At 47.0% G+C, this 25,823-nt stretch overlaps 1 protein-coding gene across 1 annotated transcript in view; it reads left to right on the top strand.

The window, feature by feature from the left end:
• Positions 1-24,462, top strand: part of TTLL11 (tubulin tyrosine ligase like 11) — a 266,686-nt gene extending 242,224 nt beyond the window's left edge. Inside the window, exon 9 of the mRNA XM_052648686.1 lies at positions 23,620-24,462. Within this exon, the coding sequence (XP_052504646.1) occupies positions 23,620-23,915 (296 nt within the window). The 3' untranslated portion in view covers positions 23,916-24,462. The remainder of the gene's footprint in view (positions 1-23,619) is intronic.
• The last annotated feature ends 1,361 nt before the right edge of the window (positions 24,463-25,823 follow it).

Below are 25,823 nucleotides of genomic sequence, written 5' to 3'. Positions count from 1 at the left end.
GTCTAACCTATGCATTAAATACTCTAAATATCCCTCTATGCACTACCTTCACTGCATCCCTCCAAATCAATAAGTTCTATTTTCATTTTCACTTAAAGATGTTTTTTAATTTCTCTTTGACCCATATATTGTTTCAGTTCAGTTCAGTCACTCAGTCGTGTCTGACTCTTTATTATTTTGTTGTATTATATTGTTATGTATATTGTTTAGACATGTGCTATTTAATCTCCAAATATTTGGGGACTTTTCAGCTATCTTTATGTTATTGATCTTTAGTTTAATTTCACTGTGGTATGAGAGCATACTTTGTATGATTTCTGTTCGTTTAAATTTGTTAAGGTGTGTTTTATGGCTGAGAATGTAGTCTGTTTTGGTTAATGTTCTGTGCGAACTGAATGTGTATTCTGAAAAGAATGTGTATTCTGCTGTTGTTGAATAAAGTATTTTATACATGTCAGTTAGATCCAGTTGATTGATGGTGCTGTTCAGTTCAACTATATCCTTACCAATTTTCTGCCTGCTGGATCTGTCAATTACTGATAGAGGGGTGTTGAAATCTCTAACTATAATAGTGGATTTGTCTATTTTCCTTGCAGTTCTATCTGTTTTACCTCACATATTTTGACACTCTGTTTTTAGCTACATACATGTTAAGGAGTATGTCTTTTTGGAGAACTGACCCCTTTCTCATTAATAATGCCCACCTTAATCCCTGATAATTTTCTCCGTTCTGCGGTCTTCAATGTCTGAAATTAATATAGTTACTCCAGCTTTCTTTGAGTTAGTGCTGGCATGATATATCTTTCTCCGTCTCCTTAGTTTTTATCTATGTCTTTATGTTTAAAGAGGGTTTCTTGTAAACAACATATACTTGGATTTTGCTTTTCTTTTCTACTCTTAACAATCTATGTCTTTTAATTAATATATTTAAAGCATTCACATTTAAGGTGATTATTGCTACAGTTAGATTACTACATACCATCAGTTCAGTTCAGTCGCTCAGCCATGTTTGACTCTGCGACCCCATGAACCACAGCACGCCAGGCCTCCCTGTCCATCACCAACTCCCAGAGTCCACCCAAACTCATGTCCATTGAGTCGGTGTCCACATCCAACCATCTCACCCTCTGTCGTCCCCTTCTCCTCCTGCCCTCAATCTTTCCCAACATTTCAGGGTCTTTTCAAATGAGTCAGCTCTTCGCATCAGGTGGCCAAAATATTGGCGTTTGAACTTCAACATCAGTCCTTCCAATGAACACCCAGGACTGATTTCCTTTAGCATGGAGTGGTTGGATCTCCTTGCAGTCCAAGGGACTCTCAAGAGTCTTCTCCAACACCACAGTTCAAAAGCATCAATTCTTCGGCGCTCAGCTTTCTTCACAGTCCAACTCTCACATCCATACATGACCACTGGAGAAACCAAGACCTTGACTAGATGGACCTTTGTTGACAGAGTAATGTCTCTGCTTTTGAATATGCTATCTAGGTTGGTCATAACTTTCCTTCCAAGGAGCAAGCATCTTTTAATTTCATGGCTGCAGTCACCATCTGCAGTGATTTTGGAGCCCAGAAAAATAAAGTCAGCCACTGTTTCCACTGTTTCCCCATCTATTTGCCATGAAGTGATGCGACCGGATGCCATGATCTTAGTTTTCTGAATGTTGAGCTTTAAGCCAGCTATTTCACTCTCCACTTTCACTTTCATCAAGAGGCTCTTTAGTTCTTCACTTTCTGCCATAAGGGTGGTGTCATCAGCATATCTGAGGTTATTGATATTTCTCCCGGCAATCTTGATTCCAGCTTGTACTTCCTCCAGCCCAGCATTTCTCATGATGTACTCTGCATATAAGTTAAATAAGCAGGGTGACAATATACAGCCTTGACATACTCCTTTTCCTATTTGAAACCAGTCTGTTGTTCCATGTCCAGTTCTAACTGTTGCTTCCTGACCTGCATACAGGTTTCTCAAGAGGCAGATCAGGCGACCTGGTAACTATATACCGTGTCTGTAACCATTTCTGTTTATTTCCCTTGTTCTTTGTTCTCTTTTCCTCTTTTTCTGCCTTTTCTGGGCTTCCCTGATAGCTCAGTTGGTGAAGAATCCACCTGCACTGCAGGAGACTCTGGTTCGATTCCTGGGTTGGGACGATCTGCTAAAGAAGGGATTGGCTACCCACTCCAGTATTCTTGGGTTTCCCCTGTGGCTCAGCTGGTAAAGAATCCGCCCACAATGTGGGAGACCTGGGTTTGATTGCTGGCTTGGGAAGATCCCCTGGAGAAGGGAAAGGCTACCCACTCCAGTATCCTGGCCTGGAGAATTCCATGGACTGAATAGCCCGTGGGATCGTAAAGAGTCGGACACGAGTGAGTGACTTTCACTTTCGCTGGTTTTAACTGAGCATTTTATATGATTCTATTTTCTCTCTTAATATATCAATTATACTTCCTTTTTTTTTTTAAAGAAAAAGTTAGTGGTTGTCCTAGAATTTGCAGTGTCCTTTTTCATCTAATAAGTCCATTTTCAAACAGTGCTATACCACTTTCCAGAGTGCAGGTTCCTTGTAAAACAGTATTCACAATCCCTCCCTCCCTTCCCTAATAACACTGCTGTTACTCATTTCATTTCTTCTTAAGCTGTAACCAACCAACACATTGTTGCTATTATTACTTTGAACAGTTTTCTGTTAGATCAGTTAAGAAGAAGAAAAGTAAAAAGGATTTATTCTACGCTCATTTACTCCTTTTCTGATGCTCTTTTCTTTATGGAGATCTGCGTTTCTGACCTAGATCATTTTCTTTCTCTCTGAACAGCTTCTTTTAACATTGCTTGCAAAGCAAGTCTATGGGCAACAAATTCCTTTAGTTTTTGTTTATCTGAGAAAGTCTTTATTTCTCCTTCACCTTTGAAGGGTAATTTCTCTGGATACAGATTTCTAGGTTTATGGGATTTTTCTTTCAACATTTAAAATGTTTCACTCGATTTTCTTCTTATGTGGTTTCTGATGAGAGGCTAATGTAACTTTTTTTTTCTTATTCCTCTATAGGCAAGATGTTTTCCCCCTCTGGCTTCTGTCAAGGTTTTCTCTTTGTCTCTGGTTTTCTACAGTTTGAATATAATATGTACAGGTATAAATTTCTTTGGTATTTCTCCTGCGTGTCATTCTCTGAGCATCTTGGATCGGTGGTTTGGGTGCCTCATTAATTTTGGAAAATTCTCAGCCATTATAACTTCAAATATTTCTTCTGTTCCTTTCTTGTCTCTCTTTCTGGTATTTTTATTGTATTTCAAGCCTTTTGTATTCTTCCACTGTTTCAGGACTTTCTCCCTTTTTTCATTTCAAAAGTGGAACTGCCAGATTACATTATAATTCTATTTTTAATTTTTTGTGGACCCTCCATACTGTTTTTCACAATGGCTGCACCATTTTACATTCCCTCCAAGAGGACATAAGGATTCCTTCTTCTCCACATTCTCGCCAACATTCGTTATTTCTTGTCTTTTTGATGATAGCTGTTCTAATAGACATGAGGTGATGACTCATTGTGGTTTTGATTTTCATTTCCCTGATGATTAATAATGTTGAGCATCTTTTCAGGTACCTATTGGCCATCTGTATGTCTTCTTTGAACAAATGTCATTCAGATATTCTCCCCAGTTTAAAATCTGATTGGTTTTTTGACTATTGAGTCATATGAGTTCTTATATATTTTTAATATTAACCCCTTCAGTTCAGTTCAGTTCAGTCACTCAGTCGTCTCCAACTCTTTGCGACCCCATGAATCGCAGCATGCCAGGCCTCCCTGTCCATCACCAACTCCCGGAGTTCACTCAGATTCATGTCCATTGAGTCAGTGATGCCATCCAGCCATCTCATCCTCTGTCGTCCCCTTCTTCTCCTGCCCCCAATCCCTCCCAGCATCAAAGTCTTTTCCAATGAGTCAACTCTTCTCATGAGGTGGTCAAAGTACTGGAGTTTCAGCTTTAGCATCATTCCTTCCAAAGAAATCCCAGGGCTGATCTCCTTCAGAATGGGCTGGTTGGATCTCCTTGCAGTCCAAGGGACTCTCAAGAGTCTTCTCCAACACCACAGTTCAAAAGCATCAATTCTTCACCGCTCAGCCTTCTTCACAGTCCAACTCTCACATCCATACATGACTACTGGGAAAACCTCTTACTAGGTATATAATTTGCAATCATTTTCATTTTTTTGGTGGTTTCCTTTGCTGTGCAGAAACGTTTTAGTTTGGTGTGGTTTGACTTGTTCATTTTTGCTTTTGGTGTGGAGGTTAAAAAAATTAAAAAAGGAGTCCTTACAAAGGCCTATGTCAAGGAGCTTACTGCCTGTTTTTCCCTAGGAGTTTAATGGTTTCAGGTCTTAGGCTCAAGTCTTTTTCATGTTGAGTTAATTTTTTGTGTATGGTGTTAGATGGTGGCCCAGTTCCATTCTTTTGCATGTGGCTGTACAATTTTTCCAACACCATTTATTGAAGAAACTGTCCTTTCCCTATTGTATATCCTTGACTTCTTTGTTGTAAATTAATTGACCATATATGCATGGGTTTATTTCTGGGCTCTCTGTTCTACTGATACATGTGTCTGTTTTTATCCCAATGAGTGTGTGTTCAATTGCATCTGAGTCTTTGCAATTCCATGGACTGTACCCATAAGGCTTCTCTGTCTATAGAATTTCCAGGCAAGAATGCTGGAGTGGGTTGCCACTTCCTACTCCTGGGGATATTCCTGACCCAGGGATCAAACCCATGTCTCTCGCATCTCCTTGCAGGCAGATTCTTTACCACTGTGCCACCTGGGAAGTCTTTTTTATCCCAGTACCACACTGTTTTCACTACTATAGCTTTGTAATATAGTTTGAAATCAGGAAATGTGATGCCTTCAGTTTTGTCCTTCTTTCTCAAGGTTGCTTTGGCTATTTGGGGTCGTTTTTGGTTCTGTACAAATTTTAGGATTGTTTGTTCTATTTCTGTGAAAAATGCCATTAGAATTTTGATAGGGGTTGCATTGGATCTGTATGCTGTTTTCAGAAGTATGAACATTTTGACAATATTAATTATTTCAATCCACGAGTACAGAATATTTTCACATTTATTTGTCCTTAATTTCTTTTGTTGATATCTTACAGTTTTCAATATATGGGTCTTTCAAATCCTAGTTACATTTCATCCTGAATATTTTATTCTTTTTGATGAGATTGTAAATGAGATTGTTTTCTTAATTTCTCTTTCTGATAGTTTGTTATTAATATATAGAAAGCAACAGATTTTTGTGTATTGATTTTATATCTTGCAACTTTACTGAATTCATTTATTTTTTCTCACAGTTTTTTGATGGGTTTTCTGACTATAATATCATGTCATCTGCAAATAGTGACAGTCTTGCTTTTTCCTTTCCAATTTTGATTCCTGTTATTTCTTTTTCTTGCCTAATTTCTCTGGATAGGACAATTCCTATTATGTTCCTATTATATTAAATTAAACTGATAAGAGTGGACATCTTTGTCTTGCTCCTGGTCTTAGAGGAAGAACTTTAAGCTTCTCACCATTGAACATGATATTAGCTGAGGGTTTGTCATATATGACCTTTATTATGCTGGGATACCTTCCCTCTGTACCTGATTTGCTGAGAATTTTTATCAAAAATGGATGTTGAACTTTGTCAAATGCTTTTTCTGCATCTATAGAGATGATCATATGCTTTTAATCCTTCATTTTATTAATGTGGTACAGTAAGTCCCCTACATATGAATGAGTTCTGTTCCAAGAATGTGTTCATAAGTTCAATTTTTTTGTAAGTCCAACAAAGTTAGCCTAGGTGCCCAACTAACCCAGGCAGCTCTATAGTACTGTACTGTAATAGGTTTATAATATTCTTCACACAAATAATACATACAAAATAAATGCAAGAAAATAAAGAAAGCATTTTTAACCTTACAGTACAGTACCTTAAAAAGTTCAGTAGTACAGTACGACAGCTGGTATACAGGAGTTGCATCAAGTGAACAGGCAAGATGAGTTACTGATTGGAAGAGGACGAAGAGGTGGGAGATGGCAGAGCTGAAGGATCGCCAGCAATAGGAGACGGAGGGCAAGCTACAGTTGCACTCATGTCAGATGATGATGGAATGCAAGTTCACGTCTTTGAAAGCTTGCAGCTTGAAGGTTCATATGTAGGGGACTTACTCTATATCACATTGCCTGATTTGTAGTTGATGAACCATCCTTGTGTAGCTAGAATAAATCATCCTTGTATACCTAGAATAAATCCCATTTAATCATGGTGTAGGATCCTTTTAATGTATTGTTGAATTTAGTTTGATAGTAATTTGTTGTGGATTTTTGCATCTATGTTCATCAAGCATACTGATCTATACTTTATTTTTCTTATGGCATCATTGTCTGATTTTGGTATCAAGGTAATGCTGACCTCATAAAATGAGTTTGAAAGAATTCCCTCATCTTCTATTTTTTTAAAGGGTTTGAGAAGGACTGGTATTAATTCTTTGAGTGTTTGGTCAAGTTCACCAGTGAAGCCATCTGGTCCTGCGCTTTTGTTTGTTGGGAGGTTTTTTACTGATTCAATTTTCTTGCTTAATTGGCCTGTTCAGATTATCTCATCTTGACTAAGTATTGGTAGGTTGTTTTTGTGAATTTATCCATTTCTTCTAGGTTGTCTAAAGACATCTTTCCTGGACATTCTGCTTTTTTTTTGCCCATTCTTTTGTTCTTTGCATTTCAGTTTGTGACATTTCTATTGACATATCTTCAGGCTCACTGATCTTTCCTTAGCCATGTCTAATCTATTTCTGAGTCCACTGAGGGCTTCATCTCTATTATGGTGTTTTTAATTTCTAGCATTTCCTTTTGATTCTTTCTTAAAGTATTCATCTCTCTTCTTACCTTATCCGTCTGTTATGGAATGTACTTTTTCCATCAGAGTCCTTAACATATTAATCATCATTATTTTCTATTCTCCATTGAATAATTCCAATTCTGTGTCATATCTGAATCTGGTTTTGATGCTTACTTTTTCTCTTCAGACCACTTTTTTTTTTCCTCATCTTTTAGCAGATCTTGTAATTTGGGGTTGAAAGCTGGATGTGATATATCAGCTACTAAGAACCGAGACAGTCAGGCTGTAAGTGTGAGGTTTTATATTAACTTGGCTGGGAGCTGGACTGTAAGTAATGTTTGCTGCAGCTGTAGGTGCCAGAGGCTTCAGTTTCCTTGGTTTTATTTTCTACTTCCAGTTGTCTTTGGGTTTCCCTAAAAACTCCTTTTTAAGTCGTTTTGCAGCTCTTAGTTGTATCCATTGTTATATTGGAGCCCCATTGATGTGGTGTTAAGATGTTGGGGAGAGAGAGCATTTGATAACCTGTTAAAATCTCAGTTTCTTACTAGGCTTGAGTCCTTGAACTGTGATGTTAAAAAAAAAAAAAAAAGCCTTTTTTTTTTTTCCCTCCCCTTTTGTGAGACAGGAAGGCTGGAGAGGCCGGGGTTGTCTAATTCCCCTTCCCCTGGGTCAGGTAAGCCTCAGGTTTTTGTTATGGAGAACACTCTGGGCATATGTCAAAATGATTACTTTGTCCTCACCCCTGCATGAAGCATGAGAGATTTCTCTCTTGTAGACACCTTAAGAGCCTGGTTAGGTTCTGGATGTCGGGGGTACCCGAAGACTGAGCGTCCAAGAATGTCTAGCTCTCAGTCTAGTCCATCCAGCAGTTCTTCAGCTACCAATCAAATGCTCCTATCAGTTACTGGCTCTAGCAACTTCTGCTCCCAGCAAGCTGATCTCAGCTGTGATTCTCCATGTTCACTCGTCTGTCCAATTTGCAGGTTGGCAGTTTGCCCTGTGACCTCATTTCTCTGACAGATGTAAGAAAAGCCATCCATTTCTGGCTTGCTCATCTTTTTTCTTGCTGTAAGGATGGGAGTGATGATTTCCAAGCTCTTTATGTGTCAGAGGTGTATCTGGAAGTCCTCTCTAACCATTTTATGCTTTGCACACCAACCTGTTTTGCAAAGAAGAGAGAGATGAAGCTCAGAGAGGTTAAGAAATGTGCCCAGGGTCACCCAGCTGATGGGTGGTAGAGCCAAAATTCTTTCTTCCACTCCAATGGTCTTTAAGAAACTGTACCAATGCCAAGCATTCTAGAAGTGTTTACCATACAGGCCCATTTAGAAGTGTTCCGTGGAATTCCTGGTGAAATCTGGGCTTGATCATTTAACCTGAGAGTGAAGTAAGAACTTCATGAGTCATCTAGTGAGTTCTCCGTCTCCAGACAAGAAAATTAACCCAAGATAAAACCTTATCCAGCCCAGAGTTCATCATCTGTCACGTGGAGCCAACTTCAGTATTCACTAATATGTGTGCTCATCTTATTGGTGTGGAATCAGTCTTTAAAACCAGAAAGGCCTTAGAGATCAACTATTCAACCCCCATGCTTTACAGGTGAAGGACGCTGAGACTCTGAACTCCCTGCTGTCCATTGGCTTTCTCCCTCCTTAACTTGCTCTTTGTCCTGGATCTTTCTAGGAATAATGTAGACACACTTCTTTTTGAAATAGTCAGTGCATAGTCACGTGCTAAAACCTGTGTTCTGCTGCACGCCTTGCCCCATGGGAGAGGGGAGAAGGCAGACACCATGGCCTTGGGGTGACGTCCATCTCACTGCAAGACTTAGGAGACTTCTAGTCATCAGGCCTCCTTGACCTCCATCAGTCTTCTCTGAGGTCTGGATAGACCAGTGGTTCTCAGTTGGAGCTGATACCCCCTGTCACCTGGAGACATCTTTGCTTGCCGCAACTGGGGAAGGAAGGAGGGAAAGTGCTATTGGCATCTAGTAGGTAGAGGCCAGGGATGCTCTAAACACTGTTATGCATAGGACACTCCCCCTCCCCCAACAAAGAACTTTCTGGTCCCAAATAAAAAAAAGCTGGCAAGTTCGAGAAGCCCTGAGGTGGAGTGTGTTCACTCAGGATCTCCACAGTAGCTCTTTGTGTGCTTGAAATGGCCACATTTTCCCTTCAGCTTTCCTAAAAGACAGCTCCTGGGGTGTGGAAGCACTTCCCCGGGGGGGCCCCACTCTGGTCACGTGATGTAGCTGCCAATCAGCTCAGGGCGAGGGCTAGCAGCCTCCCAGGAAGGGTGCGCTCCCAAAGTGCTCTGCAAGACCTTACATGACTGAGGTGCTTTCTTCTTGGTAGCAGGTGGGTGTCTCTGCCCACACTTCCCCGCTGATCACGTCTGCGGAGGGAGGAGGAAGCCTTATATAAGCGCAGCCTCACGCAACCTTCTGTCATTTTGGCACTCCAGGGCCTGGGGACCCCCTCCCTCCTCAAGGCTCAAGGGAACGTGGCTCTCTTCCGAACAGGCCCGGCAGGGACGCTAGCCACCTGCAGGGTAAAATCTGTGCTCTGTAGCCTTTGGGATGGGCCTGGCCAACCTCCTGTCCATCTTTTGCAACCCCAGCACCCCAGCGCCCCATCCCTGCTCTCCCCTCACACGCCACACAGGGTACTTCTCAGCGGCCAGGCCAGAGTGCTTCCTTCCGCGCCTCTGCTCGGCTCCTGCTTGCCTCCCGGCCTGCAGCCTACCTTCCCTAACTTGACTGGCTGAGCAATGCCCCCGGGCATGACCCTCCTTTGTGAAGCTTCCAGGACCCCCGCCCTGCCAGTCACACTGCCGTCTGTGTTGTGGGTTCTTGGCACACCACCCCCCTGCAGGTCTGACTTTGCTGGGTCATAAGCGTTAGTGTCTGTCTGTGTCCCCTCCACATTTGCCTGCATGGATACTGATGCTCACGCGTGCTTCCTACGTGCTTTATACTGGGGGCCTAGGGCCTAGCACAGCCAAAGCTTACTGAAGGAGTGTATGAATGAACAAGTGCTTGGATGGAATGTCTCCGCTTCCTGTTCTCGGAGTGGCTACGTCCGAGCCCCTAATGATCCCCTGTTGCTCCCTTGGTTACTCGAGACACAGGACACATTGGCTTCTGGTCTGCTGCTTCTCCCGCCATGGATGCTGTATGGCCTGAACACACGTGGTCTCTACACTTGTGTTTCCCTGGGGGCTCAGATGGTGAAGAATCCGCCTGCAATGCAAGAGACCCAGGCTCGATCCCTGGGTTGGGACGATCCCCTGAAGAAGGAAATGTCTACCCTCTCCAGTATTCTTGCCTGGAGAATCCCGTGGACAGAGGAGCCTGGTGGGCTACAGTCCATGCGGTCGTGAAGAGTCAGACACAAATGAGCGATGAACACTTTCACTTTCACTTTCATTCTGGGTACACTCACCGTAGCCAGCTGCAGTGTGGTACCCTGTCTTAGGCATAATCTCCGGTCCAGGACGTAATAAACTCGTAACCAAGTTCACAGCTCTCCCTAATTCGCCATTTGCCGTGGCCCCAACTGGCCCCCAAACGGCACCGTTCTGAGCTCGAGTGCAGTGAAAGAAATATTTTCGTGCACTAATAAAATTACCTTCTCCAAAGAAGGCAATTTGCATGTTAATGTTTTGGGTAATTCTCTGTAGCTCGGTGCCCTCGGGGCTGCGATTTCTCTCTGACAAAGTGACAAAAATAAACTCCTGCATAAAAGAGCATTTCTCTTCTCTCTCATTTGTGCTCTAAAGTGACATTCTTAATAGAAGTCAAGTTGAAACCCACTTCTCTGTCTTATTTTTGACACTGATCTGCCTCCCATCATCTCTCCAAGTGACAGGCCGGGTCCTTGGAGCTCCTTGGTGGGGCTTCTTCTTTGAGGACAGACAGGCCTTGGTCCTGGGGATTAGGGAAGAGGGCTGCATCTGGTGGGTGAGTTAGGGTGACCTATTGTTGTTTAGTCACTCAGTCATGTTCAACTCTTTGCAATCCCATGGGCTGTAGCCCGCCAGGCTCCTCTGTCCATGGGATTTCCCAGGCAGGAATACTGCAGTGGGTTGCTGTTTCCTTCTCCAGGGGATCTTCCCAACCCAGGGATTGCACCTGCATATCCTGCATTGGCAGGCATAATCTTTACCACTGAACCACCCACCAGGGGTGACCTAAGGCCCCCAGGTCACCTATTATCTGGAAATCAGGAGCAACTACCATGGGATGGAGACTCTGAGCCTCTGCCCTCCAGGACCAGTTTCCCTGCCAGCCTTGGCCCCTTTCATCATCTAAAGATAATAAGGAAAGAAGCTCAGATTTGTGGGGTGTCTTCCAAGTGCCAGACTGGGCCCCCTTAACATCTAAGTCTTCTCACTGAACTGACCCAAGAGCCAGACAGGGTACACAGAAAATGTGCTCTGAGAGCGAAGTGAATCAGCAGAGGCCACCTATTGCCATTGACCTTAGATGTGTGTGGCATAAAGCCTGGATTCCTTCTGCACTAAATAGATGCTAGAAGTGTGCTCATAAACTTAGCCCATGTGCCACAGCTACTCATGCCCACATCCTCTAGAGCCCGTGCTCCACAACAAGAGAAGTCACCGCAATGAGAAGCCTGTGCACTGCAATGAAGACCCAGCACAGCCAACAATAACTAACTAAATACAATTATTTTTTTAAAAAGTGTGCTCATAGCATCAGTGACCCAAGCAGCAGGAAGGGAGGAGAGGACGGCCATTTACCAAACCCTACTGTGTACCATGCACTACGCCTATAGATTTCTTTCTTTTTTTGAGCAGTAGAATGATTTATTTTTCATTTGTTTAATTTAAAATTTTTAATTAAAAAAACTTATACAATTTTAAAGGTTACTTTTCATTTACAGTTATTTCAAAATATTGGCTATATTCCCCATGGTGTACAATCCATCCTACCTTACACCTAATAGCTTGTATGTCTCCCCACCCAACCCTTATGTTGGCCCTCCACACACACACCTGGTAACCACTAGTTTGTTCTCTGTATCTGTGAGTCTGCTCCTTTTTTGTTATATTTACTAGTTTGTTGTATTTTTTGCATTCCTCACATAAGTGATATCCTGCAGTATTTGTCTTTTTCTGTCTGACTTATCTCACTTAGCATAATGCCCTCCAAGCCCATTTATGTTGCTGCAAATGGAAAAATTTCATTCTTTTTTGTGGCTGAGTAATATTCTGTGTGTGTGTGTGTGTGTGTGTGTGTGTGTGTGTGTGTGTGTGTGTGTATCTTCTTTATCCATTCATCTGTTGCTTCCATATCTTTATACTGATTTCGTTCAGTTAGTCAACTAATGGTCTGGGAGCACTCTTGCCAGGCACAGGTGGTGACGGTAGGTGCAAAGTGACCAGTAGGACAGACACCCCCCCCCCCCAGGCCCCACACCCCTGACAGCATGGTAGCAAAGACAGATGGACATTAAGCACAGAAACACAGAAATAAACACTTTATTACATGTTACCATGAGTTCCAGGAAGTAAGTTTTAAAGAGGATAGCAGAGAAGACCTAATAAGGAGATGGGTCAGGGAGAGCTGTCAGTACAAGTAACATTGGAGCTGAGATCTAAGTGCTCCCCAGGGAGAGGCGGTGGGGAAGAGGGTTTCATCAGAGCAGGGGGTTCTCCGGCTCACGGGGCAGCCCAGCTGAAGAGGCAGGCAAGAGCTGGATCCTACCTGGATCTTACCGTGCGCTGACAGCACGTTAAGGATGTAGATTTGTTCGGAACGTTGTTGAAGATCTTAAAGCAGGGGAATACACAGCTTGACTCATGTTTCTGAAAGGTCATTCTGGATGCGGTGTTAGAAGCTGGGACACCAGCCAGCTGGGAGGCTGTGTAGGGGTTCAGGAGAGTGATGGTCTTGCAGGCAGAGGGTGGGGAGGATGAGGGAGGTAGGGAGCCGGGTGGAAAGTACTTGGGGTGCAGGGGGGAGGCAGGGACTGTGGGAGAAGGGTTCAACGATGGCTCTCAGAATTCCGGCTGGAGCAACCAGGAGGGTGAAGATAATTTATTTAAATGGGGTTGACGTCAGGAAAAGAAGACGCAGAGATCCATTGCTAACAGGCTCTCTGAGATGCTGATGAGACACCCCAGTGGGCAAAAAAAAAAAAAAAAAAGTAGTGAGGCCTGGAAATAACAATTCAATGGCATTGATTTCACAGAGGATATTTAAAGCCTAGGGAATGAATGACAGGGAGAGACAAGAGCTGAGCCCAGGTGGAGAGCCCTGCAGGACCCCACACGCAGGAGAGCCAGTGAAGCCTGGGAGAGCCTGAGCCCAGAGTTCCCAGAGACAGACAAAGAAAAGCAGGGGAGAGAGTGTTGGAGGGGCTGCTGAAACCACTAGATGGCATTTCTGGGGTTGGGGGGACCGCTCTGAAGAGGTCTGATACCATAGTCCTTATGTCTCAGCACGGAAAGAATTCAGTGAGAGGCAAAGCAATGGATGAGAAGTAATTTATTACAGTAGGACGCTTATGAGGCTTACAGGTGGGCTAGCGAGAGAGTGCCATACCCTGAGAACTTACTGAGCTACAGTTTCATAATCAAAGGAAAACTGGGGGCGGGTGGGCGGTGGAAAAGACCACTTTCTTTCTCATTCTTGAGTAGATGCCGTGCTTCCATCATCAGCTCCTTCTCCAGGCTGGGCACGGGAGTTGGTTTGTTCCTACATGGTCAAGCCGGGACTGTAAACATTATCTCAGGTCTCTGTACAGAGAGTGCCTTTCCATCCTAGGGGTCGTTAACTCTCTGAGCTCACCAGGCAGGATGTGGGCCCAGTGCCACTGTTGTTCGATTGTTTGGGGGCACCTCTCGTGCTTCTGTTACCTGGTTTTGTGGCTAAGCCAGCCCGCTTGGTTTTGTGATGAAGCAAACCTGCTTTCTTGAGTAATCCTTAACTTACAGGGGTCTCCCATGGTTTTTCCACTTACAATCCCCCTAGGGGAATTAACCATGTAATCACCTACTTTGTCCCTTTACTCTGTCCCTGTCACTTCCACGTGGACAAATGCAGAGAGTGAGCAAGCTAAGAAGAGGGGGAGGGAAGGTGGCCAGTCATTTGGTGACAGCATCTTGGTGGCAAGGTAGGGAACCAGCCACCTGAGGCTCCAGAGGGGAGGCTGTGGAGACGGTGCCTGCACCAGCATCCCTTTGGGAAATTTGGCTGAGCATGGAGCAGAGATGAAAAGGTGACTTGTGGATGCAATGTCAAAGCAGCCTTTTAACGCAAGACCAGGTCTGTTTGCTGGCCAGTGGGCACAATTCAGAAGAGAGACCCTGACGATCTGGGGGCACTGGGCACTGACTCCAGACCATGTGCCCCCCTCCTCCCTTAGGCTCTGCCATGTTCCTGCCTCTCACAGGCATCATCTGCTTCTTCCTTTGCCTTCTAACCCTTCCTTCTCCTGGTTCCACCCCCTCCCTCCCCTCCCTCCCTTCCTTCAGATGAGGGATGAGGGCTTGCCTGGCTCTGTATCCCCTGATTGGTGGTCAGCGAAAGTCTATAGAATTGAATTGCTCTGGTTGCTGCCTTACACAGATCCTCTCAGAGCAAGGCCATGGTGGGGAAGAAGAGTTAGATTTGCTCTCTGGAAAAGTAGAGCCAGTACAGAAGCTTTGCATATTTCACCCCAGTGGCAGAGTGCACACAGCGAGACAGGGCTTCCTAGGGAGGTGATGAGACTCCCCCCCACAGTCACTAGAAGTGTCCAAGTGAGGGATAGATGACCACCATCAGCAATGCCAGGGTGGGCATCCTTGACTCAGCACCTCACGGGGAAACGGCAGGAACCAGAGAGAGCACCAGAAACCAGGCTGTTCCTGCTGGACCGAGACCCACAGCCCCTTCCCTGCCTCTCTGTGTGACCTGGGGTCGGGAGGGCAGATTCAGGGCTGGGCTCGCATCCCCTGCAGGCTGTGGGGCTCCAAGTGAACGTCTCTATCTCCTGCACCCCAGGAGCTGTAGCATCCAACTGATAAACAGCCCAGACAAAGCAAAAACTGCCTATATCACTAAACACAGGTGAGCAACCACAGGGTGAAATGGAAATCAGAAATGCACCTGCCACCTGGATCTTTTTTAAGAGGTTTGCTTTTTAAATTTTTTGTTTTTGTTTTTCAAACAAAATTCTGTTTTTTGTTTCTTTATTTTAAAGTTACTATTATTATTTATCTTTTGGCTGCACTTAACGGCATGTGGGATTTTAGTTCCCTGACCAGGGATTGAACCCATGCCCTCTGCATTGGCAGCGTGGAGTCTTACTCACTAGACTGCCAGGGAAGTCCCTAGATTTTGTTTTGAGGGTGAGGTAGAGGCACCCCATAAAGAGCTCACCCCAGTGCCTGATACATACGAAGCACGTGCTCTGTGCCAACTACTCTGATTACTTCTCACCGAGTGGTGCTGTGGTCCTCTAAGGGCCTGGATTCTGTGATCTCTGAAATCCTTTTCAAGCCAGAGCTCATGGCCCCTGCTGAGGGATGAATGTTGAGCCTCAGAAGGTCCATGGGAGCCATTAATCCCACAAGAAGCATCTGGAAGAGCATCAAGAAGGTGGCAGGAAGTGGTGACCAGCCCTGCAGCTCATCTCCCCAGACGATGACTCAGGAGTTTGCATCCGCCTCATGATGGAATCAGGGGTGACCCTGGCTGGGGCTGGAGCGGGACCTTCAGGCTACTCCACACCCGCCAGTGGTGTGACCTGCGATTAATGAAATGATGGAATAACTGCTTTCATCTTGCTTATGTTTGTTATGTGGGTGCTGTGGGCTTCTGGGGGTAATGATTTTTCTCCAAGGTCTATTTATGGTTCACTCCTGACACTTAGTAATTTTTCCATCTAGCCAAGGACAAAGGTGATGGTGACTCGCTGTGTAATGCTTAGATACAAGAACTCTGTGCGTGAGACTTCTGTTCCCCAGCTATAGGGGAATGGCTGTCTCCTCTGTCCCGTAAAGGTTGAGCCTTGAGGAAGTTTCCATCTGGTTTGGGATGAGATGGTGTAGACCAGCAGTGGGGGACCCAGTACCACCACTCTGGACAGCGTGAACTGGGGCACAGGAAATGTGACCTTGGGCAAGTGGCTGGGCCTCTCTGGGTTCAGCCGTCTCAGCGGCACAGTGTGGATGTCAGCAGGATCAGGCTCTCAGGGTCGTTGTGAGATTGAAGGGACACGTGCAGGGAAAATGCACAGCGTGAATTCGGGCAGCAGAACATCTTCAATACATGTGGTTTGAGATTTTAATTATTATAATAGAATTTTTAAAGATATTCTTTTTTTTAAATTTTATCTATTTATTTTATTTTTGGCTGTGCTGGGTCTTCGTTTCTGCCTGGGCTTTTCTCTGGTTGTGGAGAGCAGGGTGTTGCTCTCTAGTTGCGGTGCGCAGGCTTCGCACTGCGGTGCCTTCTCTCGTTGTGGAGCACAGGCTCTAGGCACGCAGGCTCCGTAGTTGCGGCTCCCAGGCTCTAGAGCCCAGGCTCAGTAGTTGTGGCGCACAGGGTTAGTTGCTCCACGGCATATGGGATCTTCCTGGATCAGGGATCGAACCCGTGTCTCCTGCATTGGCAGGCAGGTTCTTTACCACTGACCCAGCAGAGAAACCCAATTATTATTTTTCAAACATTCAGAAGCCAACATCCCTCCTAACGCTTTTGGAATCCTGAGAAATGGTCCGATCCTCAGCCCATTTTACAGAAGGGGGACGTGAGGCCCAGAGAGGGGGAGTAATTGGCCCAAAGCCACGACACGTGGAGGGCAGAGACCAAGTGAGAATCCAGGTCCTCTAACCCCGCAGCATAATTTTTCCTCCTGTAATCCCAGTCAACCAGCTCATTGATTCCACAAACGCTTCCGGAAAGCCTGCTCTGTGACAGCCGGAGATGGGGGCGCAGGCTCCCCAGCCTCAGGACAGCCTAGTGTGGAGACTAGCTGGTTGGTTAGTGCAATAAAAGAAGCAAATGAAGGCAGCGTCATGATAGCGCTCCAGGCAGCGGGAGGTGAAAGGGCAGGCATTAAAGCAGCAAGATGACTGGTATTTTTTAAGTGCTGTGTTGGGCTTTTTCTAGGGAGTGCTTGATAAAAGCCACTCTTTACAGACATAGAAACCAAGTCCTCCAGAGGAGAACTGGCTCCCGAAAGACTAGACAGCTAGCACGCGGCAGAATGGGGACCAGACCAGCCCAATCAGTCATTCCTCCATGGAGCCAGATGCCATCTCTCGGGAAAGGCCCAGTTTTCATCTCCCGCAGTGGAGCCCTTTGAGACCCCATCTCCAGGCCTGGGGGAAGGACTATGGTAATGCTTAGGGGGACCAACTGCAGCTACAGATCAGAGCAGACTGCAAGCCACCCCAAGAACGGAGAGAAGACAGATCCTCGTGATTAACCACCTCGGAGTCGGTGCAGCCTTCACATAGCTCTTCTGGGGAGCGTTCAGCTGCACAGAGAAGAACCACTAAAGTAATTCTAGTCAAGATCGCTCAGCTTTATTTCCCACCACCGATTCCAAACAGAAAGCCTGTATACTTGCACATTTAAAAAGTCACTATGAGACAGAAACCTCTCTTCCAGGTGAGCAATGAGAAAGAGATTTAAAGGTTGGGGTGAGAGAAAGAATCAGCGAATAGCTGTCCTAACCCAGCACACCAATATTTTGAAATAGAATTACTAGCAAGGAAGCACAGGTATATTTGACGGGAAAAAAATATATATATCTCATATTCAGTCTGGGGTAATATCTCTGGCTGTCGACAGTGATTTGGATTTAATTATATCATATATGCAAATGTGCTCTATAAACTATAAAATAATACATAAATGTCAGATGTTAAGAAAGAACATGGTGTCAGAAAGAGAACTGTGGGTTTGAAAGTCAGCTAGGGTTTAAATGCCACCCCGTCCACTTAAGGGGACCTAGACAAGCCACTTGGCCTTTCTGGGTCTCAACTGTAAGTGGGGAATCCTTGTAATAAAGTCCTCTTCCGAAAGCAACTCAGAGAACCAGATGAGAAAACGGATATTCTTTGTAAACTGGCAGGTGCTCTACACATGGACAGCATTATTCTTGTTCCCATCCTTAAGCCCCAGAGTAGATGATGAGATTATCAGGGCGCAGCCGCCAGCACGGTCCTTAAGTCCAGTGATCCAGAGCCCCTCCCTGGGCATGGAGAGGAGCAGGCTGGGGGCCAGGAGCCGGTGGGCCCTCTCTCACCAGGCTGATGGACAGAATGAGGCCATGGTCTGTCAGGGGCTGCATCCAATATGCAAGTGGCAGTCTTGGTGAGAGCCACGCAGATGGCTATGCTAGAAGTTTCCAAGGGCTGCTTTCTCTAGTGAGATCCATGAACCCAAATGAAGTTTAGAAAAACACTCAGCTGCTGATCTTTAGGCACCGCGGGCAGGAGGGGAAAGCCTGTTTGTAAAACCTGGGGGACGGTTCTGCACCTTCTTGCTGATATCCAGCAGAAGTGGGAGTGGTGGGAGGTGGGCTCCCTCATTCACTGTGAGGCAGCGTCGTTTCTTCCTTCTAAGTGACTGGAATTAACACCCCAACCTGGCCATCTCTTTGATGGCTCTTAAAGCCTCAGCAGAGTCAAAAAGTTATAGGAACAGTCCTAGGCTCAGGCACCTTACCGGCTATATGACTTTGACAAGTCTATTGACTTGCTCCCTGAGATTTCTGAGAGATTCATTCAGTTAAATAATGCAAGTGCAGCCCTTTCGCCCAGGGCTTGCACATAATGAAGCTCAAAGAATATGAAGTGCTATTGTTTCCTTTCATCCCTTTTACTGTAATGGGTCACTGAAGTAATGTTACCAAAGAGATGCTTCCAGCTCCGCATCAGAGCTGTAAGGAGTGATCCGGCAGGGCTGGTGGAGGAGCAGGGGAGAGAGGCAGGGTTTTCTACATTTTCTCCTAAATAGCTCAAGTAATCTCGAAGACCTGGTAAATGGTAGGAGAGACTGCAAGTACTGGGTGCACCTCAGCAGAACCAAGCTACAGACCAGGGTGCTATAGACTAAAGCATACCCTACCCCCCACTTTCAATCATATGTTGGAACCCTAACCCCTAGTATCACTGTTTTTGGAGTTGGGGCCCCTGAGGAGGTAATTAAGGTTAAATGAAGTCATAAGGGTGAGGCCCTGATCCAATAGGGCCGGTGTCCTTATAAGAAGAGATGCCAGGTTGCTGGCTCTCTCTCTCTCTCTCTCTGCCTTGGGAAGGTACAGAGAGAAGGCGGCTGTCTGCAAGCCAAGAAGAGAGCCCTCACCAGAACCACACCATGCTAGCACTCTGATCTCAGACTTTCCACCCCCAGAACTGTTGAGAGAATAAACGTCTGTTGTCTGAGCCACCCCCACTATGGTGCTGTGTTATGATATTTGGCAGCCCAAGCAGATGAACATGGTGGAGACAGGTGGTCAGTGGGATTTCAGAGGAGAGAGCTTGTTCTCTGCACCCCTAGAGGTTCTTGATCACCCGTGGCAGGGCTAGTCCAGCACTAGGTTTCTCAAAAGACCACGCTCTCAACTTCTTCACTCCACTGCCTCCTCGAGAGCCCTTCAAGAGACAGCCAAGAGGGAATGTCCATCCCGAAGCTTCCTGATCACCCTTGAGTGTCAGATCCCCAGCGCTGCAGTTACAAGCAGTATCTGGGCCTCATCACCAACAGACAGCCCCCCAGAGGACAGGAACAGGAACCTGCATTTCCGGCAAGGTCCCCAGGTTATTTTACAAATAAAATGTTAGCAAACCACAGGCCTTGAGGGGAAGGCCAGTCCCCTCAGCCTGCTGTTAGAGCCCCCTCTTCGTGTGGACTCCTGACTCACCTTCATGCCCCCATCCACCCCATTGGCCCCTCAGAGACATAGGCACGACCCCCAGATTCTATCCAGAACCTCATCACCTTTCACCACGCCCCCTCCCCCGACTGCTGCCTGGTCCAAGTCGCTATCAGCCCTCGCCTGGACCAGCACAGTAACCCCCTAATGCATCTTCCCGAGTTTTTTCTCCTGTGCCCCTGCCACTTGCTGTCAACACAGCACCCACCAGACCATGTCACCTGGAAACTTCCCAGTAGCCGCCTGTCTTCCTCAGCATGAGATCCGAAGTCCCACCTTGGTCCACAGGGCCCTTATGGCCTGGCCTACCAGAACCTTTCAGGCCCACACTCCATCAGCACAGACAGAGAAGGGCAGGGCCTGGCAGAGGGCAACAGAGCTTGGTTCCCCCCCCCCCCCCCCACTCCACCCCCACGCCTTAGTGGTCAAGCCGTGATGCTAGAAGAAACCGGGGATGTATGGTTTCTCAGAAACCAAGAGAGGACTTAATGCAAAGTTGGAACAAGTTCATGCTTTTCCAGCTCCATCATTAGTCTTTTAAAAATAACTGACTTCAAGTCTGCTTTCAATCAGAGTGTCTTAAAAGGCAGACGTTTTTAGCCCAATGTCAAGCTTCTGTCGTTTCGGGGGCTGGCCCTTTTGCAAGCAGGCCCCTTTTTGTAGATGGGCTTTCAGAATGGAGAAAGAACAGACTGAGCCTGGCAGCGGGAAGAGGTGAGGCAGGGACGGGTTCTCAAAGTGGGGTCCCAACTAGGAGCCTCGTCACCACCTGGGGATGTGTTCAAAGTGCAGGTACTCAGACCTTCAGAACCAAGAACCCTGGGGTGGAGCTGCCATCTGTATTCCAACACGGCTTCTGAACAAAATCAGCAGAGCCTGAGGCCTGGGTTCAAATCCCAGCCCTGCCGCTTACCAGCATGTGACCTGAGGGCAAGTTACTTGATCTGTCTGGGCCTCAGTTTTCTCATCTGCACAGTGGGATGTGTAGTGAGGGTCAGAGAACTGGTATAGTGTACGTGACCCATGCAGGAGTCAGTAATGTCCATTCCCCTTTATCCTCGTGCATATACTTTATATAAACTTTTTATCAAAGCAGAACATGTATGCAGAAAGTTTGCACTCTAATTTTTCAAAGCCATGACTTCAAATGGTAGCAGTCTTCATGATTAGAAGCAGCTGTCCCAGCATCACCTTTTTCCACTCTCTAGATTTTCCAGTTGCATATTTTTTAATTGCACACGTGTGTACTATAGAAAATCCGAAAATGTAGACGAGCAAAAAGAAAACCAAGGATAACACAGTCAACCCCATTTCTCGTTTTATCAGTAATGAGATATTGATAATGATTCCTCAATGATTTAGCCATACTTTTTTCTCCCGAAAGAGATCTTAATTGTATTTTAGGGGGTGTGTTATTGCTCTAATCACAGTCTGCCTCCAATTAAGGGAAGGAAATGGGTGTTTGTTGAGTAAAAAGTGCTCAGTCCTCACTGTTCAGAGTACCACTGGGAAGCTTGGCAAAAATGCAGGGTCTTGGGCCCCATCCCATAATCTGCATTTTTTGAGAAGACTGTGGTTAAAGTGAGGGTGGGGGCTTGTAGACCCCAGAGCTATGAAACTTGCAGTCACGCACTCTTCTTCCAGTCCTGGATAGGAGACTCAAGCTAGCGTGTAAATGCGTGCGGCTTCCTTTATAAACGGAAAGTCTTGCCGCAAAGCACTGCCAGCTGAACTAAACAATGTGATTGATGAGGAGGGTGATTTACATTCTGGCCCGAGCTCCTTATCTTGTCAGGGACCAGGGACATGCCGTTCCTGGACCCGGCACCCGTCTGCCGACCACACTTGGAGCAGCGGCGCTCTGGAGATCACACGCTTGTGAAGTTGGGGGCTGGGACTGCCCCGGGTTTCTCTGGTTTTAGATCCCAGCCTCTTCAGCCTGCGTGTCCTGGACTCTTCCACTGACTGTGACACACACACACACATGCACGTACACCCTAGGAGAGCCCTGGCCCAGAGTCAGTGATTAGAAAATGTCTGTCTCTTCATACAGGCTCAGGCCTCATCCCCTGCGTCTCGGTCAGTACCAGGCCTCTGTTTACATTAAAAGGGTTACTGTTCTTTTTATCAGCTCCTGTCAAGACCAAGCAAGGGACTTGTAGAACGTCTGGAGTCAAGAGAAGCTGAGTAAAAAAAAAAGCTTTGATGGACTTAGAAGAAGATTAGAAACAAAACAAAAAAGCAATGTCTTTGCTCAGCTCAAGTTTCCAACACAAAAAGATCTCTCAGATCCCAGGGTCTATATATCATCCAATATTTACGAACTCCAGGCCAGGCTTCCGCCTACAGTGACAGAGCAGGCAACTAATATGTCTGAGAACGAAGCAAGGCCCCTGGAAAGGTGTGGATTAGCCGAGTGGGAGCTGGCTTCTCTAAAAATACCATGTGCCGTTTGGTCCAGCCTTACAGCCATCTTCCCCAAGGAGCCCAGGGAGCCCCATGGTTTTGGATCATGGAGCTTACTTTCACTAGGGTGTTGGGAAGACTCAGAACCTTTTGCGAGGCACAACTTGGTTAAGAGAATTGGGAGTCAGAGTATGAATTTCCAAGCCACAATTCTCTGGCTGTGTGACCTTAGGGAAGTTACTCAACGTCTCTGATTGTTAGTTTTTGTATCTGTAAAATGGGACATCATAATAGTGACCTTGCAAAGGCATGTCTGTGAAGCACCTAGCCGTGACTCATTCGTTCATTCACTCATGTAGTCAGTCCCTCTGTACTGAGCATCTTCTGGGGACCTGGCACTGGGGGGACTGAGGTGAGCTGGAGCCCACAGTCCAGCAGGGAAGCTAGAGATTATCAGTGAACCACGCAAATAAAACCCTGAACTAGCCGCCAAAGGTGCTACCAAGAAAAAGGCAAGAAGCCTCTACCAGGGGCTGGATCTTACCTGGGACTCAGAGGAGGTTTTGCTGAGTAAGTGATTTTCAGCTCAAATCCCAAGAATGAGTAGGAATTTACGAGGCAAAGTAGAAGAACTTTCCAGGTGCAGAATGGGGTCTCCTATTAATACCTTTCAGAATATAGTTATGAGTATAGAGAAGGGGTCAGGTATGTTTTACTTTTTGAGGTAAAATTTACATGTAGCAAAATGCACAGATTTTAACTGAAGGTACAACTTGTGGATTTTGAGAAATGTAACTGACATGCCTATGAGGGCTTTCCCTGGGTGGCTCAGATGATAAAGAATCTGCCTGCAGTGTCAATAGACCCAGGTTCTATCCCTGGGTATGGAAGATCCCCTGGGGAAAGGAATACCCACTCTGGTATTCTTGCCTGGGAAAGCCCAGGGACAGAGGGGCCTGGTGGGCTACAGTCCCTGGGGTCACCAAGAGTTGGACACGACCGAGTGGCTAGCACTTTCCATGAGGATATAGAATGGCCATCACGTTGGACTCATCTTCATATTCTCTCCCTTATTATAAAAGTTGTGGGCTGGGTTTGAATGGGAACATTTGATGGCGATGCAAGGGAATAAGGCGCTGGGCTAGGTTTAAATCCCAGCCCTACTGCTTTCTACCACTGGACTTTGCCCAGGTCTCTCCAGTTCTCTGAGACTCAGTTTCCCCATGCGTAAAACTGGGTTATTGAACCTTCTTCACAGGGCAGCTGAAAGGGTGAATCTGCAAGTGGTTGTGAACGCCCAGCTGGCCGGGCTCTGGTCAGGCAGGCTGAGACGGCCGATTCCTCTCCAAAAGGAAACAGCGGTGGGAGAGAGCCTGGTGGTTGGCGTCGGGAAGCCCGGGCGCCTGTGTGCACCACGTCCCCCTAACGCCGATCTCTCATCCGCAGGGATGTGCCTGCAGGCCTTCGTGGAGGCCTTCTTTTACCTGGCCCAGAGGAAGTTCAAGATGCTGCCGCTCCACGAGCAGGTGGCCTCGCTGATCGACCTGTGTGAATACCACCTGTCCTTGCTGGATGAGAAGCGCCTGGTGTGTGGCCGCAGCGGCACGTCGTCGGCGAGCAGGCTCCAGCCCAGCGGCACCCCGCAGGAGGCCGCGCCTCCAGCCCCGCCGGCCGAGGGCCGGCCCCAGCCCTGCACAGACGGTGCCCACAAGGTCTCCCACTCCAGGCACACTGTGTCCTGAGGGCCGCTCTGTCTTCCCGGAAGAAGGCTGGGCCCGAAAGACGCCACCCCCGGGCTTCCTGCTGGTGGAGAGATGGCAGGATGCTACGTTCCAGCCCGAGATCCCGCTCCTCGTCTCCGCGTTCCGCTGAGCTGCGCTTGGCGAGCCCTCCTGATTCTCGCCCGGTCTCCTCCCCAGCACCTCTTGGTGGCCCACCTGCTCGCGAGCCATGAGCGGACATATGATATCCAAAATGTGACAGATGGCCTCTTCTCTTCTGGGCTCGTGGGAAGCCACAACTGGGGATAAAAAGCTGCTGTGTTTGGGGCAGGGTGGGGGGCACCAACAACCTCAAGACAGAGAGCCATGGAGAGGAAAGAACTGGAGGCAGCTGAGTCTGGGGTCTGCCCCGGCGGCCCCCCAGAGAGAATATGGTTAGAGCCTAGGAACATCATGTTTGACTTCTACCACCCTGTTCTGTGAAAATGAAGTGGAAATACCCAGGAGGCCTGCACGCTGTCCCACCCCAATCATGTGCTGCGTGGGTGCAGTTAACAGACCGACCTGGCTGATTTCATGAGCTTGTCTGTTGCCAGCAGTGTTCTGTGTGTTACTCATTAAGATGCAGATTTCACTGAGAGGTAGCTCAGGAAGGCTCCCGGAGTCTCAGAGCTGGCTGGAGCCTGTGAGCCACCTTCTGTCCCATTTGGTTTGACCCCACAGCAGGAGTTCCCCGGTCATGTGTCCTCTGATCAGAGCTCTCCACGGTGGGGCGATCACCATGTGTGCCCAGAGTGTGCGGGGAGCCCTGGGGAAGGTGGGGGCTTCAGAGGGGAGGAATGTGTCGATAAGCTCTGCTTAAGGATCAGAGCGAGTCAGAGCTTGACGTTAGAAGTGTTGGGGAAAGGGGAGTCACGCTCTCCCTTCAACAAGACCCTTCCCTTGTCTCCATTCATGTCCCCAGATATCCCTCCCCATCTCAAGGGGGAAGCTTCAGAAGCAGCCAAAGGGAGCACTTTGGAAAATGGCCACAGGCAAGTCAGGATCCAGGGCCCACTGACCACAGGCAGACGAGAAGCTGCCCTTGTACAGCCAATCTCCCCAGAGCACTGTTGGGTTTGGGGTTAACATGGCCCTTCCCAGAAGGTCCCCGTTTATAAAGGACCCTGGAGGGCCCTGGAAGGAGCTTACCATCAGGCTCTGAGGGAGGAGAATGAAGGGTCTTGGATGGCATTCGTTAGCATGGTGCCTGGCACACAGTAGGACTCAGAAAATGCTCACAAATGTAGGATCCGGGAAGCGTCATGGGTGTCAGTGTCAGAGATGTGTCCTAGACCCCCACAGACATCTTCCTTCCTGCTTTTCCTCTTCCTCCTAACACTCCTCCCTGTCTCTGAGCCAAATCCCCTTCACTCCAACCAGTGGGAGCATTTGCATCAAGGTCCAGCACAGAGCTTGGTCCCTCGTAGGTGCTCAAAAAGTGTCTGTTGAAATGCGCGGCTGGGAGTCATCCTCTCTGGAATTTTTTTCAGCCCAAAGGGAAGGCTGTTCATCTAAGATTGCTCTAGCTGTTGGCCAGTTTAGGGGGTAGGGTGGGGGTCTGTTGATCCTTGCCTCACCTTCCCTCTAGCCAGACGCTCATTCCCTCAAGGTGTGAAGTCTGCCTCCCCTGCCCCCACAGGGAGGCTCCCGTGTGATGCCCTCATCCCATTGCTTCTCCCCTCCTTCTCCTAGAAGCCCAGGGCAGACCCAGGTCTGTAGCCCATCCACAGCCCAGGGGGCCCTGGTAGTCCCCGAGCCCTGCAGGGCCCATGCTAGGCTGTTAAGTGATGGGAGACTTTGTCTTTCTATAAAGAAAATAAATGCCTCTATTTTCCCGGCAAAAAGTAGGAGGCGGCCACAGGTGGGAGGGATAAGAGGTACCTGATA

The sequence above is a fragment of the Budorcas taxicolor genome, chromosome 11, assembly GCF_023091745.1.
Source record: "Budorcas taxicolor isolate Tak-1 chromosome 11, Takin1.1, whole genome shotgun sequence".
NCBI lineage: Eukaryota > Metazoa > Chordata > Mammalia > Artiodactyla > Bovidae > Budorcas > Budorcas taxicolor.
Note: the sequence above shows the minus strand (reverse complement) of the source record. Positions and strands in the feature narration are given on the sequence as shown.